At 35.7% G+C, this 17,283-nt stretch overlaps 2 protein-coding genes and 1 long non-coding RNA gene across 4 annotated transcripts; all 3 read right to left on the bottom strand.

Moving 5' to 3' along the window:
• Positions 1–353: 353 nt before the first annotated feature.
• On the bottom strand, positions 354–2,423 carry LOC149724210 (uncharacterized). Of its 2 annotated transcripts, none has more exons than XM_089893269.1 (2): positions 2,376–2,423; positions 354–2,064 (listed from the first exon to the last, which is right to left on the bottom strand). In XM_089893269.1, exon 2 carries the CDS (start codon positions 1,908–1,910, stop codon positions 354–356), a length of 1,557 nt encoding a protein of 518 aa, XP_089749395.1. In that variant the 5' UTR covers positions 1,911–2,064; positions 2,376–2,423. The 2 variants fall into 2 exon arrangements, with proteins under 2 accessions (XP_089749395.1, XP_089749394.1); XM_089893268.1 differs by having other exon boundaries at positions 354–2,045.
• A 103-nt stretch (positions 2,424–2,526) lies between these two features.
• Positions 2,527–3,226, bottom strand: LOC149724209 (52 kDa repressor of the inhibitor of the protein kinase-like). The gene is made up of 2 exons (XM_089893270.1): positions 3,021–3,226; positions 2,527–2,950 (listed from the first exon to the last, which is right to left on the bottom strand). The coding sequence occupies exons 1-2, from the start codon at positions 3,177–3,179 to the stop codon at positions 2,843–2,845; spliced, it is 267 nt and encodes an 88-aa protein (XP_089749396.1). The 5' UTR covers positions 3,180–3,226; the 3' UTR covers positions 2,527–2,842.
• An 8,707-nt stretch (positions 3,227–11,933) lies between these two features.
• LOC149724208 (uncharacterized) lies at positions 11,934–16,554 on the bottom strand. The gene is made up of 7 exons (XR_016386756.1): positions 15,967–16,554; positions 15,100–15,909; positions 14,919–15,034; positions 14,256–14,718; positions 13,668–14,195; positions 13,019–13,612; positions 11,934–12,952 (listed from the first exon to the last, which is right to left on the bottom strand). It is a non-coding gene; the product is annotated as an uncharacterized LOC149724208 (long non-coding RNA).
• Between the last annotated feature and the right edge of the window lie 729 nt (positions 16,555–17,283).

Below are 17,283 nucleotides of genomic sequence, written 5' to 3'. Positions count from 1 at the left end.
TCCCACAACTTTCTGCTCATTTACCACTTTTCTTACATGATTAAGCCATCTGAAAGGAAATGGCAGATGGAATTAATCATCACAAAATTACCAAACATAATTCTGTTAAATAAAAATAAAATACTATGACCAAAGACTCACTTCTCATCCTCTTTTAAAGCTGGTTGTGAACTTTCACTTGCAGGCATCTTGGCGGTAATATCGACGGGAATATTCAGATCACTTTTAAATGAAGGAACAGGAGGAACTTCGGAGTAGAAATCGGGTAGTTTTGAGAGCTTCTTTTTGCCGGCTACTTCCTTTTGAATGACTGGGATGCATCTTTCAGTCCCTTGGTCAGTATGCACAACATTTTAAAACAAAGAAATTCCAGTTCCGTGGAAGGAGCCCAATGCAGTTGTGGCACTGGGGTTATGGTCAATATTATCAACAGCAGCTGTTGTAAAGAGTCCCTTGCGTAGACTTGGTGGGCAGACAACATTCTCCTTTTCATACAGTGCGCACAAACTATTCCCCATGTCCATAGATAGCCTCAGAACCCTGTCGTATGAAACTGACATTCCTAGCTCATAGAACTTGTTGACTAAGCCACGCTTCCTTGTTTTGGCATGAAGCAAACATCCAATATAAATAGGAAGAGGCGGTTCTCTTTGTTTTGAATGAAAGTATGATGTTGAATCCTTTCGTCGTCTGATTGTGCTGTTGAACATTATAAGCTGGGATAGGGAGAGTACAGCTTGGGCAATAGACTGCTGGTTATCAGATTGACTACTGATATTTACACCGCCCAAAGTCATTGTTATTAATGTTTTGAGGGATTGCGGGACAAATTCTTGCTGGCAATTTTCATCGAATCTGCCATCAAATTCTTGCTTATTGTCGTTCAGCATATCTCGTCGCACTATAGTAGCTGCTTTAGCAAGAATTGCAGCTTCATCATCATAATCTATGTCACATGCATTTACTAGTGCTGATCCAATATCCGAATTAAAAACAAGGAATACATCTCTACCTTGTCTGTACGATGTTAAATCTTCAATGCTAGCTAAAATCCTATTCTTAAGCTCAGTTGAATGTATACGTCCATTTATTGTCACCCCAAGATGCTGCAATCTTGATGAGTACATTTTTACCAAATCCGCCAATTTAAATATTGGAATCTCATTATCTGAATCAAGGTAGGCTTCTTCGATAAAAGCCACCAATTCTGCAAGTGCAATTCCATGTAACTGCTTCTCCGTGTCAGCAAAATCACCACCTAGGTGTTTACGATTTGCTTTATTGTACAATGCAGCTAAGCACTTAGCATGATACATGGCATCAATGGCTATCATATCTCCGCCACTCAATTTTCCCAACAGAATTGCATCCTCTAAGATGAGTGCACATTTTCTAACCCTTCGGTCTAGTCGAAAGGAAGAAGCTCTATGTAGAGACCCTTCAGATTTTTCACAAAATATGCATTTCACTTGCACCTTTTTTTCAGTGGCAGAAATACTACTGCGCATGATCTTGGCTGGGACTGTAGAAGAGCCTTCTTCCTGATACGCACTTTTTTCATTTCTTTTCAAAGCTCTTCCTAATTTCAGGTCATTGAACTTTTCCTTACAACTTTTGTGGAACTTTGCCTCACGCTGTTTAAATGTTTCTATGGTGCCATCACCACAATTTAAAGCTGACATATCCAGATCAACTGGCATGCATCCTAACTCAGCGAATTTCAAAATGTTTCCAGCGAGTGCCTTATATATTGAGTTGCGGTCATATCCCTTTCTATGGAACGTCGCCGGACATAGCAGTTTCTCTGAAGTATCTTTTTGACAAATACAACATTTTCCCCAGTCAATAGTACTAGATTTTTCTCGTCTTACAGATCTTTCACAGTCGAAAATCACGATCTTCTTTGACATCACGTTTTATTGTCATACATCTGCAACCAACAGTTTCACTCTATTTAACGAGGTTCTGGAAAGCTAACTGAATCACAGTTACGAAGCAATTTCTTGACATATAATGGCTTCTAATTCCAAATGATCAGTTTCTCACTTTTGAAACAATAGAGTGCTGTGTTACAAAACAGTTGACGTCAATACAATATAGTAAAAGTCAGTTTACTTGGTATGACGGAACAGTTTGAATGAAAATTGGGTAACAATCAAAATACGTGAACAATTTTCCAACGGAATTATAAACAGTCAATACAGCGCCATGTAATAAAATGCGTTTAACCTCAATAACAAAAGTGCAAAAATTTCTTGATTTGTGGAATTTTTATGACGTCACCATGACGTCATAAAACGAGATTTCGAGATGGGTCTGAGTTTTAAAATAATCAGCATGTCCAGTTCTATAAGTGCCAAATTACATGCTTTTACCTCAAATCCCACAATTCGACCATAATTTGACACAATTCTGCTGGACTACATTGGTGATATCTCAATCAAAGTGAACGCTGTTAAACATTAAGTAGGTCCTATTTGAATATAAATCTAGTGTTCGTGGGGTTTTGTATTTCGTATGTTGTATATCGTATAAAAACTACTGTATATCGTTTTTATTCGATTCGCAATACACTTACTTTGACCTTCTCGTGGGTTAATCGTTACGTTCGATAGTCTTAAAAGAAACCGCTCTCGAAGGAAGGCGTATAGAAAGTTATATTCAATCACACAAAATTCAAACAGTTTTATTAAAGAAATCAAAAACAAAGAACCGTTCCAATTAACAAACAAAATGCATATATAAATAAATTACAATAGAATATCAAGTTTGCGGGATTTGGTTTCTGCAAAAATCCTCACGATTTCATCTGTGGGAAGGGGAACGTCTCTATGCACATTCATTAACGCAAGCGAAGTTTTGTCGTGTTACGAAGATAAATCTTCAACCTTCGTAACTGCGAAAAACTTCGTTCTGCCGATGCTGTGGTCACCGGAAGTGTCCAAAATATCTGCAAGGAAAAAGTAATACAATTTTGTGTACGGCAACCTATAATTAGTCTGCCTTAGTTCCATACATACTTGTAATAAAATTTTTACATTCGGCAACATCGTGTCTGCTACAGCACGCATGATGTTTGGAAAAGTACTAGGTACAATGCTAGCATCTTTCTCCTTCCACTTGTTATGCCAAATCCGCATTTCGGCAAGGGCACATCCTCTTGACGACATCCTCTTCATATACGTCCAAAATGTCGTTAAAATCTTTTGTCGGGCAGTCACTCAATAACCCTTTTGTATCTATGCTAAACTTACGCAATGACATCGGCATCAGTATGTTGCATTTGGCAGCTTTTTTAAACAGTGGCGTGAAACTCTCTTTCAATTGCCCAACAACTGAATCCAAAAAAGGGCAAAAATACGCTTCGTGGAAATGGTCTTTGAGTTGATTGTCGACAGTTCCTACGCCTCGAACCGCCGACAGTTCCTACGCCTCGAACCGCAACTCTGGCTCCAAATTGATTAGCAAAATCTTTTGCCTCATTGAAGAGCGTAGTTATCTTATCTTTAGATTTTCTTCTAATTTCTTGAAATGCTTCAATTATATTAGAAACGAGCTCTGCGCATTGAGGCAAATTCATATTTTTTGACTGCAAGGCAACGTCAGGTTTAAAACCAGCTCAACAATTCTGATGCCAACGATAAACTGCAGAGATCTCACTCGCATGTGCCGTAGAAAATTCGGAATCATCTCTCAATTCTGTTCCTGTAGCGTCTTTAGAACATCTTTTGTCGATGCCATCTTCAGTTCCTGTATAGCTAAAGCATTGTACGCCTTGTATGGAAATACTTTTGTTGTAACGTATTTCTCTTAGATCCTCGTCGCCAGTTCGTTGTGACCTCTGGTCGTTTATTTAAATAGAAAAAAAGGTTAGCGCACAAAACAGATCTTAAAATGTAGTAACGTCACGGTGTAATATGTAATGAATTAAAAACAAAACCTTCGTCAATGTCATTCGGTAACGTAACACGAGGCAGTCATTAAGCAATATGTTGCCGGAGAAGATTTACCTCCTCGCAAAAAGAAATATCGCGATGCTGCAGAAAGGTTAATTCAATGAACTTGTAGACGAAACGCAGAAGTAAGTTTGGTTTTATGTTCAAGGCATAAGCGTTACATTATCGAATCTAATAATAATAATGTGGTGAATGCAATAAAGCTCTGCTTGTTTGTATATACACCTAACAGCAGAGTAAAGCTGGGGTGACATTATCCGAACAGGGGGATGTTGGACTACTTAAGAGAAGTACGGCGTAATATTGGCTTTTGATTGAGTGATTTGCTTCGCTTGTTTGTATATACACCTAACAGCAGAGTAAAGCTGGGGTGACATTATCCGAACAGGGGGATGTTGAACTACTTAAGAGAAGTAGCGCGTAATATTGGCTTTTGATTGAGTGATGTGTTTCGATTCTTACTTTCGTTAAGGTTAAAATTTCTTTCATTTTAATTGGCATATTATGATACGTATATAGGTACGGCAACGGGCACCTAATCACATAAAACAAGTCTTGCGATGCATTAGTATTGCGGTGAACCAGTCCTGCGGTGAACTAGCCTTGCGGTGGTGAATTAGCCCTGCGGTGAAATGTTCGCGATAAATTTTCCGACGATGAATTCACCGGACACCAGTTTTTAGCTGTATATTTTATAAACACGCAGAGATGGGTTTCACTTTACCGATTGGGGAAGATGCGTGTGCCAATTGGTACGAACAACGGGGTCGAGAGACAAAACAAAATGCTCAAGGAATGTCACTTGAAGTTTCAAGTTGACAAATCTTTATTTGGCTTGTTTAAAGTAACTTCATCATGATTTTTTTCCAGAGGCCTCAAAAAAGTAAGTTATACATGCATTATGAATGAATGAATGTAACTTGCTTTATTCTCGCGTAGCTGGAAAACAACAATCGTTATGTAACTTATTTATCCTCGCATGGCGGGGCAAAGTCGGCTCCCAACATTTTAAATAGGGACGTTTGGAAATGTTGCTCCTACACTCATAAGGGCAACCACGAATACAGCAGTGCGCTATTTTTATAATACTATATTTGTACGTCTGTATAAACAACAAAAGACTGCAATTCAACACTATTATGAAATTGGAATTAGCACGGATTCACTGAAGCGTGACCTGTCTAAACTTTTTCGCCAGTTTCGTATCTATATGTTTAGGTATCTATGCTGCAACACAATTTCGCAGAAGGCATGTGAGCGACAATTAGAATAAATGGCGAAATGACCGGATGGGCAAAATTGGAATAAATGGCAAAATGACGGGATGGGCAAAATTGGAATAATAGTTGTGTTTTCCATAGTTGTGTTTTACAACTGTTGAACTTTGCAGAAAGTTATGCAAAACTACACTTGCTTGTACAATGTCAGAAATGAAAAAGAATAGAACGCGCATCTCTAATGTCGGTAAAGGAGAGAGCACGATACACTCTCTCTTTTACACGACTCGTTCCCTTTGACTATAATAGTCAATGGAAGCCAGGGCGGTTTATGTAGTTTTTCTTCGTTTTTTTGACTTAATTTAAGTTTATAGGGAAAAACACTTGAAGTTTCAAGTTGACAAATCTTTATTTGGCTTGTTTAAAGTAACTTCATCATGATTTTTTTCCAGAGGCCTCAAAAAAGTAAGTTATACATGCATTATGAATGAATGAATGTAACTTGCTTTATTCTCGCGTAGCTGGAAAACAACAATCGTTATGTAACTTATTTATCCTCGCATGGCGGGGCAAAGTCGGCTCCCAACATTTTAAATAGGGACGTTTGGAAATGTTGCTCCTACACTCATAAGGGCAACCACGAATACAGCAGTGCGCTATTTTTATAATACTATATTTGTACGTCTGTATAAACAACAAAAGACTGCAATTCAACACTATTATGAAATCGGAATTAGCACGGATTCACTGAAGCGTGACCTGTCTAAACTTTTTCGCCAGTTTCGTATCTATATGTTTAGGTATCTATGCTGCAACACAATTTCGCAGAAGGCATGTGAGCGACAATTAGAATAAATGGCGAAATGACCGGATGGGCAAAATTGGAATAAATGGCAAAATGACGGGATGGGCAAAATTGGAATAATAGTTGTGTTTTCCATAGTTGTGTTTTACAACTGTTGAACTTTGCAGAAAGTTATGCAAAACTACACTTGCTTGTATAATGTCTGAAATGAAAAAGAATAGAACGCGCATCTCTAATGTCGGTAAAGGAGAGAGCACGATACACTCTCTCTTTTACACGACTCGTTCCCTTTGACTATAATAGTCAATGGAAGCCAGGGCGGTTTATGTGGTTTTTCTTCGTTTTTTTGACTTAATTTAAGTTTATAGGGAAAATAAATATTTCCCGACATATATATATTTCTAACAAACCCCTTTTTTGAACGTTTTTAATTAAATTTATAAAATATTTAATTTTCCTATACAAGCAACCTACCAAAAACTAAACTGGCCTAATAAACTGGAATATTTAGTGTAGTTTATAAAATAAACAGCTGAAACCACTGTGCGCCTATCTTTTACAATGGAGACCATGCGAAATGGGGACGGAGTTGGCGGTCACGTGAATAGAAAAAAGAATACATCACGTTTTGGGCAGTTGCGCGTTCTGCTCTTTTTTTTATTTCTGTGGAACCGTCTCTAAACGGTTTACTAAGGTTACCTTGGCTAACGACATAATAAACCAATTGTTAACCCAGAAAAACGCCAAAGAAAAAGGCAACTGTGACCTGGACCTGCATGAGATTATCTGGATATGCGACTTATTATCCGATCATCACTCTATTTTTTTCACAAGTGGGCGCTCATTTTTTATTATTATTTTCTGGGGGCTTTTAAAAACGTCGTTTGTGTATAGAAGTGTAGCGTTTAGCTTCTTTATCCACAAAAACAAGTCCGTTCACTTAGCGATCCAACCAACATTATTCCGACTAAAAAGAAGTGGCAAACGAAACGGCCCTTACGCAATAAAACAACCAATCAATCAATCAACGAAAAACACAGGAATTTAAGACGAAAATAAACGAAAGAATGCGCCGATGGTAATCACCACGCCGCTGTATCTCGGCATTGAAATAAAACAAAACTGGCTGTGGTTAACAAAACGGGCTAAAAATAATTAAGTAAATAGACTAGCAAAAAATCGTTTACTAACAGTTAGTTTTACTTTATACACAATATGTTTCATAAGAGATAAAAGTTTAATTAAAATAAAGAAAAAAAATTAAATATAGCTGTATATGCAACGGCGTATTTAATTGTTGAAGTGAAACACTGTTTTAACGAATTTCGTCATCGAGGGTCAAAGGGAACAATTTTTCTGACAACGGCACGCTAACCGTTACCACAGATGAGAGAGGCCACTCGTAAACTCGTTATACAGATGTGCGACTACATGCATATTTCTATGGCAAAAGATGAAGAATTCAAAATGTTGAAAGTTTTTGTGCTACATCGTGTTTGTGCATAAATTAGAATAAAACGAGCAGGAATACCTTGAAGTTATTGTTTCTACAATTAGAATTGCAGATTTTATAGTTGAAATCTGATAAAAAAAACATCAGCTTAACTTAGTAAGCAACATTTCAATTATTTTTTATTCGGAATTAGTAAGAAATTAAATGAAAAGATAGTTTGGATTATGGATTATAAGCAGAAGGTGTAGCAGGAACAGTTAAGACAAAAAGGACAGATGGAAGGACAAGAAAGGGAGTGGTTTACTGCAGTGCTATAAATTGCTCAAAAAAGAAAGTAGGCAACCAAAATTTAAAAATTTTTAAGGTGCCGAAAGAAAGATTGAGGTATGTTTTAAAAGGACGAGTGAATTTATATATATTCATGATATGTTACAATGCTTTAGATCGAGAAAGTGGGTAATATGTAGCAGAAGGAAGGATATGGATGGTAAAACACCAGAGTACCCGAGCAACAACATTCGCTTCTGTGAAGCGCACTTTGAACCGTTTATGTTTTTTGCGGGTACTCGTCGGCTGAAACGATCTGCCTATCCCACTTTATTCAGTGTTCCGAATCCCCCTCCACGCGCGAACCCATCCGACCACGATGCTGATCCTTACGCATCATTGTTTACTCATGTTGACCATTCATACGGTATGATATCAACATCATAGGTACATTGCGTAAATGTATTATTGCCATTCTTTATGTAATGACAGCTTCAAAACTTGTTATTTCTGGAAAACTGACCCCAGCACTTAAACCAACAGCACCATCTGCAACTAAGAACAGGATAGGTCTGAATGGTAAGTTATTAGTCCATCACAAGTTGAAAACCAAATACAGAAGAATAAAGACTTTTTAAAGCATAGCCTATATATAGGATATGTAATCGAAATAGATTGCTTTTGTAGGTAAAACTCAAACAAAAATCGAAAGCAAAATATGCATTCTGGTCAAAACTAAAATAGGAAATGTGTTAATTATAAGTTGTTTTTGAACTAATTGCATTTGGTTATGCTGCCAAATTTGCTATTAATTGAACAAAAAAATATGCTATTTGTGTTTTAGGACAAAGTAACAAAAGTACTGGCACACAAACTTGCCCAGCATTGTCTAATTTAACTCCAAGAAAGCAGAGGATTAAAAAGTTGTTACAAAATCAAAAGAAAAGGATGAAACGTCTTTTTAATGATTCTCCAATTTCGCGGCACACACAATTAAGCAAAGTTTCAAACATGTTGTGGGATATTTTGCCATCAAATCAATTTAAATTTTTTCAAACACAAATCGCTTTGTTAAACAGACCAAAACATGGAAGAAGGTATGATTCTTTCTTTAAAACTTTCGCAATATCTCTGTACAATTCCAGTAGAAATGCCTATTTTATGCTGGCCAAGATTTTTTGCTTGCCGTCCAAGACAACGTTGGTGTGTTGGGTTAATAAATTACCCCATGGTGCTGGATTTCTGGAATCTTCCTTTAAATTAATTACAGCAAAAAAAGTTCAAAGTCTGCCTGAACTTGGGAAAATTTGTAGTCTTGCTATTGATGAAATGGCCATTAAACCACAAAATTAGTGGAACCGAAAACTTTGGAAATAATGACAGAACCAATTTAATTGCCACATCTGCTCTTGTTGTTATGGCAAAAGGTATATTTTCAAACTGGAAGCAACCACTTGGGATATGTGTTTGTTCATGGCAATTGTGATTCTGCCAAACTCAAACAAATTCTGTTTAGCGTTTTAAAAAAGCGATGGATATTGGACTGCAAGTGTGTTCCATTGTTTCTGACCAAGGCAGTAATTTTGAAAAACTTTCCAAATTGTTGAATGTATCCCCGGAGGAGCCTTATTTTATCTTCAACGAAACTAATTTTTTTTACATTTTTGATCCACCACATCTGTTGAAAAGTATTAGAAACAACTTGAGGAAATACGACTTCCACTTTCGGGAACAGATTGGCTGTTGGGGTGACATTGTGAGGTTTTATGAAAAAGATAAGATTCTTTCAGTAAGAATTGCCCCAAAACCTAAACCCGCACATATCCAACCAACCAATTTTGAAAAGAGTGGCATTGGCTGCCCAAATATGCTCTCACAGTGTAGCATCTGGCATTTACACTCATGCTAATTTTGGCTCTCTTGATCAAAAGGCTTGTGGCACAGCTGAACTTCTTGAATTATTTGATAAACTTTTTGATTGTTTTAATAGCTCCACTTTAAAATGCTCCAAACTTTATCGAATGGCGATGAGAGGAAATTCTGGCATATTCCGTGAAACTTTAGAAATCTTGAACGATATTGCAGTTGTTGATGCCAGTAAAAGTAATAAAAATGTTACTTTTCGAATTAAATGTCTAACGGGCTGGAAGATTAGTATAAATGCCATTTTGCAACTTTGGGAATCATTGCATGAAAAGAGCAACATTTCGTATTTGTTTACTCGTCGCTTTAATCAGGATTGCTTGGAAAAATTTTTTGGATTCATTCGACAGCAAGGTGGTAACTCTGACAATCCAACACGAATACAGTTTATGCGTTCTTTTAAAAAGTTGTTCTTTCAAAATTTCTTGTCCGTGAATGAAGGAAATGCCAACCCAAATTTTCCAGTTGATTTCGATTTTTGACATCTTCCGATTAATCAAAATATGATTTCAACTAATGCTTTACGACAGCAGTAAGGGCATATTTGGTGGTCTAACGGTTCCAAAACAGAACTTCTTTGACTATGTATCCAATTTAGAACAGGGTTTTATGTCATTTTTCTTCAAACATATGTATTCCATTAATATTGAAATTGCAATTAATACACCGATTTTATGTGAAGAATTTCCTAAACACTATCTCCTAAAATTGTTTATAAAAATGAGAATTCATTACGCTCTTAAATTTGGAAACAGAAACCTTAAAGCAGAACCTAGAAAACATCATACATATTTTAAAGTATGTGGTTTATAACTTCTTTTTTATTTAGGTTGTTCCGTAGTGTTGTGCTTCTGTTTAGATTTAATTGTTTGATATTTGTTTCAGTTTTAATTCCGGACAATTATTTTTTAATATTCATGCCAGTTTTTATTTTAAGTTTAATTGTGCTAATATGTTGTGTTTTTATATTTTTGACCATACCATTCCTAATATATTCTTTTGGCCGTTGCTACCAAAACTGTCGTATATGATGCTTAGTTAGTTGGTTACACTTCTTTTTCTAAAAATGACTTTCTTCTGAGTTTTGGGGCATTAAACTGTTTTAAATTATAAATTAAATTACTGTTACATTAAATTTATTCTTAGAAAAAGTTATAATTACATTAAACATATTAGGAATATAAGAAAACATACATATTAGGGAATTTTCTACGGATAATGTCGACCAAAAATTTACCCTTATTAAATAAATGACTAAAATGTCACAAATCAACCGCTTCTAATTCCATTTTTTGACTTTTTTGAAACAGAAAACATATAACACTTGTTTTTTACACTTTTTAACCTTTAAATTTGTTTTTAGCCTCAAGTTTTAAACATGCATTTTCCCTTTACACTTTTTAACCTTTAAATTTGTTTTTAGCCTCAAGTTTTAAACATGCATTTTCCCTATACCTACTGTGTTATTTTGGACACAAATTGCCGTTCAATTTCTGCTTTACGTAACAATGGGTTGGACTACTCGGTATTTCTATGGCTCTGACTGACACAATAGCCTTCAAATAGTGTTTACTTTTTTCCTGAGCTCTGGTGTAAACATTTTTCGCGATAAACGTCTTTTTAAGCGGTCGTTTAAAACCATTTACATCTTCAGAAGCGCATTACTCCTATACCTCGCGTTATACGAATTGGCGAGGTCCTTACCGAAAAATCGTACATGTGACCAGCGAAGCGTGACGAAATTTTGCCATGGAAATGCATGTAGTCGCACATCTGTATAACGAGTTTGGTAGATAGTAGTACCATAGTATACTCATATGGTAGTCCAGCCATTGTCTCCGTCACGCCTGACTGACTATTTACGCTTGTCGCCCACCTGAATGTGCAGTCTATACGCATACGGTATATATGTGGGTTTGTCACTTTTCTATTTGGTAATCTATATTAAATATTGTTTTTATTATTTTTAATCTTTATTTGAAGAAGCTGCGAGTAACACCAGGTAGTAACTTGATTTTTGCGCAGGATTAGCCTATTTACTGCACAACAAAATTGTTTAAATGGAAAACGAAATTGCATCTAACTGGCTGCATCTTCCCAAAGAAATTTTTGATGAACTAACGTTCAGTGACTTAGAACCGAACCTGGTACTCTTGACAAATGAAGATCCAACTGTAGATATAAACCAGTTTATGTCTCAATTATCTGATTTTAAACTGTCAGCAAGGGGTTTATCTTTGATACAGGAGTGGTTTGTTCATTACTCAAAGTTTCACGATCAGGCATTTTTAATGAGAGAATACACAAAGGTGTGCTGTGAAGCGAAAAGTTTATTTATAGAAGAGGAATTCAAAGCTCCAAAACAATTGCTTGATATCGTAACAACTATAATAACACAGTACAAAGAAAGCAGCGATGAATCAAGTCAGACTGCTATGATAAGCAATATGGAATTGGACACAATAGAGTATTTGGGAGGTTATGTTTTGTACAAAGCAAAAAACAAGTTCACAAATGGAAATACAATTATTAAAAAGTTATCTGCAAGTCAACTTTAAGGTCAGCTAATTTTATTAATGGAGCAAAAAAGTGGCAGCCTTGTATGTCCTTGACAAGAGTTTTTACAGCTGTTGTCGAGCACATAGCTGCTGAAATGTTCAAAAGGAAGCTTTAGACCAGCTAACAAGATAGATTTTGTTAGTGTTGTGAATGGTTTGCAATGATCCATATTATGGAAGTTTCAAAATAAACATATGTGATATGTTAGAAGATGATGTGGATGAAGAAGAAGTTTCGAATGTATTTTTATTATTGTGTGGATTTATTTATTCGTTGCTTATCATATACATTTGCAAAAAAGCTATTTGCTAAAATATTTCAAAACTCAAGTAAGCAATCTAAAGGGTTACGAGGTGATCTAAAAAACAAAATAAAATAACTTTTTGACACATGTGTCTTTTGCATATAAACTGTACATCAGCCGTTCTCACTGTAACTTTAACCCATTAGGAAATTATGCCCTTACCGAGATCAAAATATTTCTAAAATTGTTTGAAATGTTCAATTGAAATAAAATATATATAGGCCTATACATTAAATAACTCCAAACCAGTTCATAAAAATCTGTACATGAGAGATTCATAACCAAACTATGAACTTACTTCCATTTCTTCCTGGCTAGTGGTGTTTCACAAACATTTGTCCATGCATTCACTTTGCCAAAAGTTGTGTTTCCACCTTTGACCTTTTTTATTACCTTTCTGATGGTAATATGTATTGCAACTGCAGCTTGATTCACATCTGGGTCATTTGATCGGGACCCATGATTGCGCTAAAATTACATACACCTGTATCATGCATGTGTTTTACCTTAAAACATAAAAATGTGCACACATACCAAGTTACCAAAAAAAGCCTCGATCACATCTTGGGTGAATGATCCAAGGGGCACTGAGTTGCAGTGGGTAAGCAAAGCCTCCTGCTAAGGCAAATATAATTTTTAGTTGTGAAAAGAAGTCCCTCCAATGTTGGTTGGGCTAATATTCTTTTCTTCTCTTTGGTTTCGTCTACTTCTTTCTGGCGTAAAATCATATATTTAGATTAAATCGTATTTACATAACAGTGATAACCTCTTTGGTTTCGTCTACTTCTTTCTGGCGTAAAATCATATATTTAGATTAAATCGTATTTACATAACAGTGATAACACATCATGTACCATCCAGTTCATTAAGTATGTTAAGAATTCTTTTTCTAACCAGTCCAAACGTTCATCCTGAACACTCCTGATAGAATTGTAATGGCCACAATTAATTATATCAAACCATCTACAAAAAGAAAGATTTACATAAGTAGTACTTCACTTAAAGTTTGTTAAGCTGTTACCGTGCAAACAATAAAACAAATTTTGCAGTTCCAATCGCACCATCAATTAAATGAAGACACTTTCCAACCTTCCAACTGAGGATATCTCTGGCTAAGCTGACTTTCATCTGCAAATGGCAATGCATTTACAACACAATCTAGATAAATTAATATTTCACATACTTTACTGTAAGGATTGGGCTTCATGTGGGCTTCTGTAAGCAGACTCTGTTGCTCTTTTTTATAAAGATCCTGTATATGACTCCACAATAGGTTTTGCTTGTTTTTACACACAAAGCGAACTCCTGGCTTGGAACATAGCAGGGAATTTCTTGTGGTCTTGATACAAAGTTTTTTGTAACGAAATACAAAGATATGTTATCATAAATTATACATAAAATAGATACAATGCTAACCTTTAATAAGTGAGAGGGATCTAAACAAAGAAAAATCGGTCTCTCTGTAGCATACGGATTTGGTGCCACATAAGGATTGCCCGGTGAAAATTTCGATAGGCGCATACAAGTTTAAAAAAAGTGCGGTTGGCTGAACAGCCATCACATATCACTGCATGTATCTGTACATTACGCGATTCACACTCCCACATAAGATTCCAAAATAATTTTGACAAAGTCACTGCAGCGGTGGACTTGGTGGGATACCAAGCAAATGGTATTGATATCTCATGATAAAGTGAACGCAAATAAAACACTGCAAGCAATGTAAACATTATCATTACTGTTAAGTATAACTTCTTAAAAACATAGTTACCTAGAATATGACCAGCTATGATAGGGTTGGATTGGTTTCCAACGTCTCCGTAATCCACAAAACCAATATTAGCTTTCCGTCCCGAATTAGAAGGTTTTCACGTACTGTCAAAAATATTTTATTTTAAATGGCTATTTCATAGGAACCTACTTACTTTTCATTTCATCCATGGTGATATATGCAACTAACTGCCGATGACTTTTCATTATCCTGTCAACCTCAGTCATTGCATTGATGTTTAAACCAGGTTTTTTTGAAAAACTATTCCTGAACATATTATTAAATGGATGTGCATAAAACTGTAACTTGGAATGTCAAGTTGCATTTACCTGTACATTGCTATAGTGGACTTTGATGGCAAAGTTAATACCCCTGAATTTTTAATATGGTCAATAAAGCACTTGGTGAACGTGAATAGAGTTCAATAGCCCATCTTACAGTATCGGGATGGTATCTAATAAGTCTTTAAGAAAAAAATAACAATTGTAAGAAACAATGGCAAGTCGTTTACCTTTGACCACATGGAAAAGCATTTGCATTTTTAACTTAATCTTCGAGAAATAATTTTTGCCATTCATTTAGACCGTTTGTGGCAAAAATGGACTTTGTGGGACACAATTTTGTGTTAAAGTTAACATATATATAAATTAACATACTTAATACCTTACAACTTTTTCCTTCATACAACAGTTTTGCACTTGCTACATTTGTTTGTTGTTCTACTGATGTTTCAATGGCATTTATCTTGCAGCAAGAACCACACTGATGATTTGTACAGGCTATAACAGAAAATAATTTCTCTGTTAACAATTACTTTTGGGACAGCTAGGTTAGCACAACTCACCAATACTGCAGAATTTGGATCGGAATGTATTACTGATAGACGACACTATCTTGTCAGTACATTGCAATACTTGATGCAATACAGTATTCTTTGGATCATTACATTGACTGAGCATCCTTGGCATATCTTTATACTTTCGATTTGGTCTATACAGTTTAAAATCCATAAATGTCATGTTGCAGATGAAATTCACAACCACTTACTTAACACACTGTGAACCGTATCATATCGGATATCTCCAACAGAAATCAACTTTACATTTACAGGCCACCCATAAAATGCCAAAATCTTAATCTCTAAATCATTGCAGCAAGAACCACACTGATGATTTGTACAGGCTATAACAGAAAATAATTTCTCTGTTAACAATTACTTTTGGGACAGCTAGGTTAGCACAACTCTGACTGAGCATCCTTGGCATATCTTTATACTTTCGATTTGGTCTATACAGTTTAAAATCCATAAATGTCATGTTGCAGATGAAATTCACAACCACTTACTTAACACACTGTGAACCGTATCATATCGGATATCTCCAACAGAAATCAACTTTACATTTACAGGCCACCCATAAAATGCCAAAATATTAATCTCTAAATCATTGCAGCAAGAACCACACTGATGATTTTTGTACAGGCTATAACAGAAAATAATTTCTCTGTTAACAATTACTTTTGGGACAGCTAGGTTAGCACAACTCACCAATACTGCAGAATTTGGATCGATTGCAATACTTGATGCAATACAGTATTCTTTGGATCATTACATTGACTGAGCATCCTTGGCATATCTTTATACTTTCGATTTGGTCTATACAGTTTAAAATCCATAAATGTCATGTTGCAGATGAAATTCACAACCACTTACTTAACACACTGTGAACCGTATCATATCGGATATCTCCAACAGAAATCAACTTTACATTTACAGGCCACCCATAAAATGCGAAAATCTTAATCTCTAAATCATAACCGAATACCACTCTAAAAATAAAACAATAATATACATGTGTGAAAAAAGGTACAAGTTTGCAATTGTTATCCATATTGCATAGTGTCAGTTTGGCATTATCCTACCTATTTAGGGGAACTAGTATCTCTTCTTCCTGAAAGACCGCCTCGAAACCATACCTACTCAAAAAAAATGACCACTTTTCTGCAACATTACTAAAAGTTACAAATACTACTAATGTTTAACAGAATGAACTAAAGTCAAAATAAACCTTTCATTGCATCGCCAAGATGCTTAGATGCCCTTTCAAGGTCTGAAATGCTCTTATGCCTGACAGCTGGCACAGTATTCCTTTCCATTGGCTTTTTGCGTGGAGTTGTAAAAAAACTGTCTGCTTTGGGCAAATTCTTAAATGGCTTATATCCTTGTCTTAAGCTGGCACGTTTGTTTTTTCTAATGATGTCATTGCTATTAAAATGAACTTCGCAGATTGCAGCCCTACAATATATCAGACTATCACAATTCCATAATAAATTTATTTCAGAATTCTATCACTTAATTAAAGAATAACATTTCTCTAAAACAATCCTTCCAAGTTTTACTAGGTATTACCTTGGACTCAAGTAAAAACTATGCATTTTGGTATATCTACAAAAACTATCAAATATAAATAAGATTGATACATTTCTCTGTGAAGCATATCCTTTGTTTTATCACCAGCCTGTGCATCTCTGACTGATAAAATAAAATTAGTGAGCATCTGTCTATGTTTTTTTTCTTCCTCAGTTTTGGCAGTTGCTGGACGCAGAATTGTAACAAAGAACACTATACAACAGGAAGGCCGACCCATTGTTCTCGTCACGCATGAATAGCACTGGATTGGTCGTCCGTAACAACAAAGAACACCATATCAACAACTAACTAAAGTGTAAAACCATATTGCTGCAGAAAATATCCGAAATTTTGTAAAAAATGGGAGTTACGCATTGCGCAGTGCCAGGTTGCAACTGGTCAATGAAATTAGCGAAGGCTAAAAGTATTAAATGTAAAACAATTTTTGGTGCGTCGTCCGGAGTTCGCAAAAACTAAAATTGAACGCGAACACCGACAGTACCTCACGAATTTTCTGTTGGGAATGCGGGATGCCAACGCAGGAGATGTCATTAAAAAAATGCATGCTTCACAAAGAAACGTATGTTGCTGGGTTACCCTTATCTTTCTGAATTACCCTAT

This window comes from Ciona robusta, unplaced genomic scaffold (genome assembly GCF_009617815.1).
Source record: "Ciona robusta unplaced genomic scaffold, ASM961781v2 AP042738.1".
NCBI classification, from domain to species: domain Eukaryota; kingdom Metazoa; phylum Chordata; class Ascidiacea; order Phlebobranchia; family Cionidae; genus Ciona; species Ciona robusta.
This window is presented reverse-complemented; position numbering and strand designations above follow the sequence as displayed.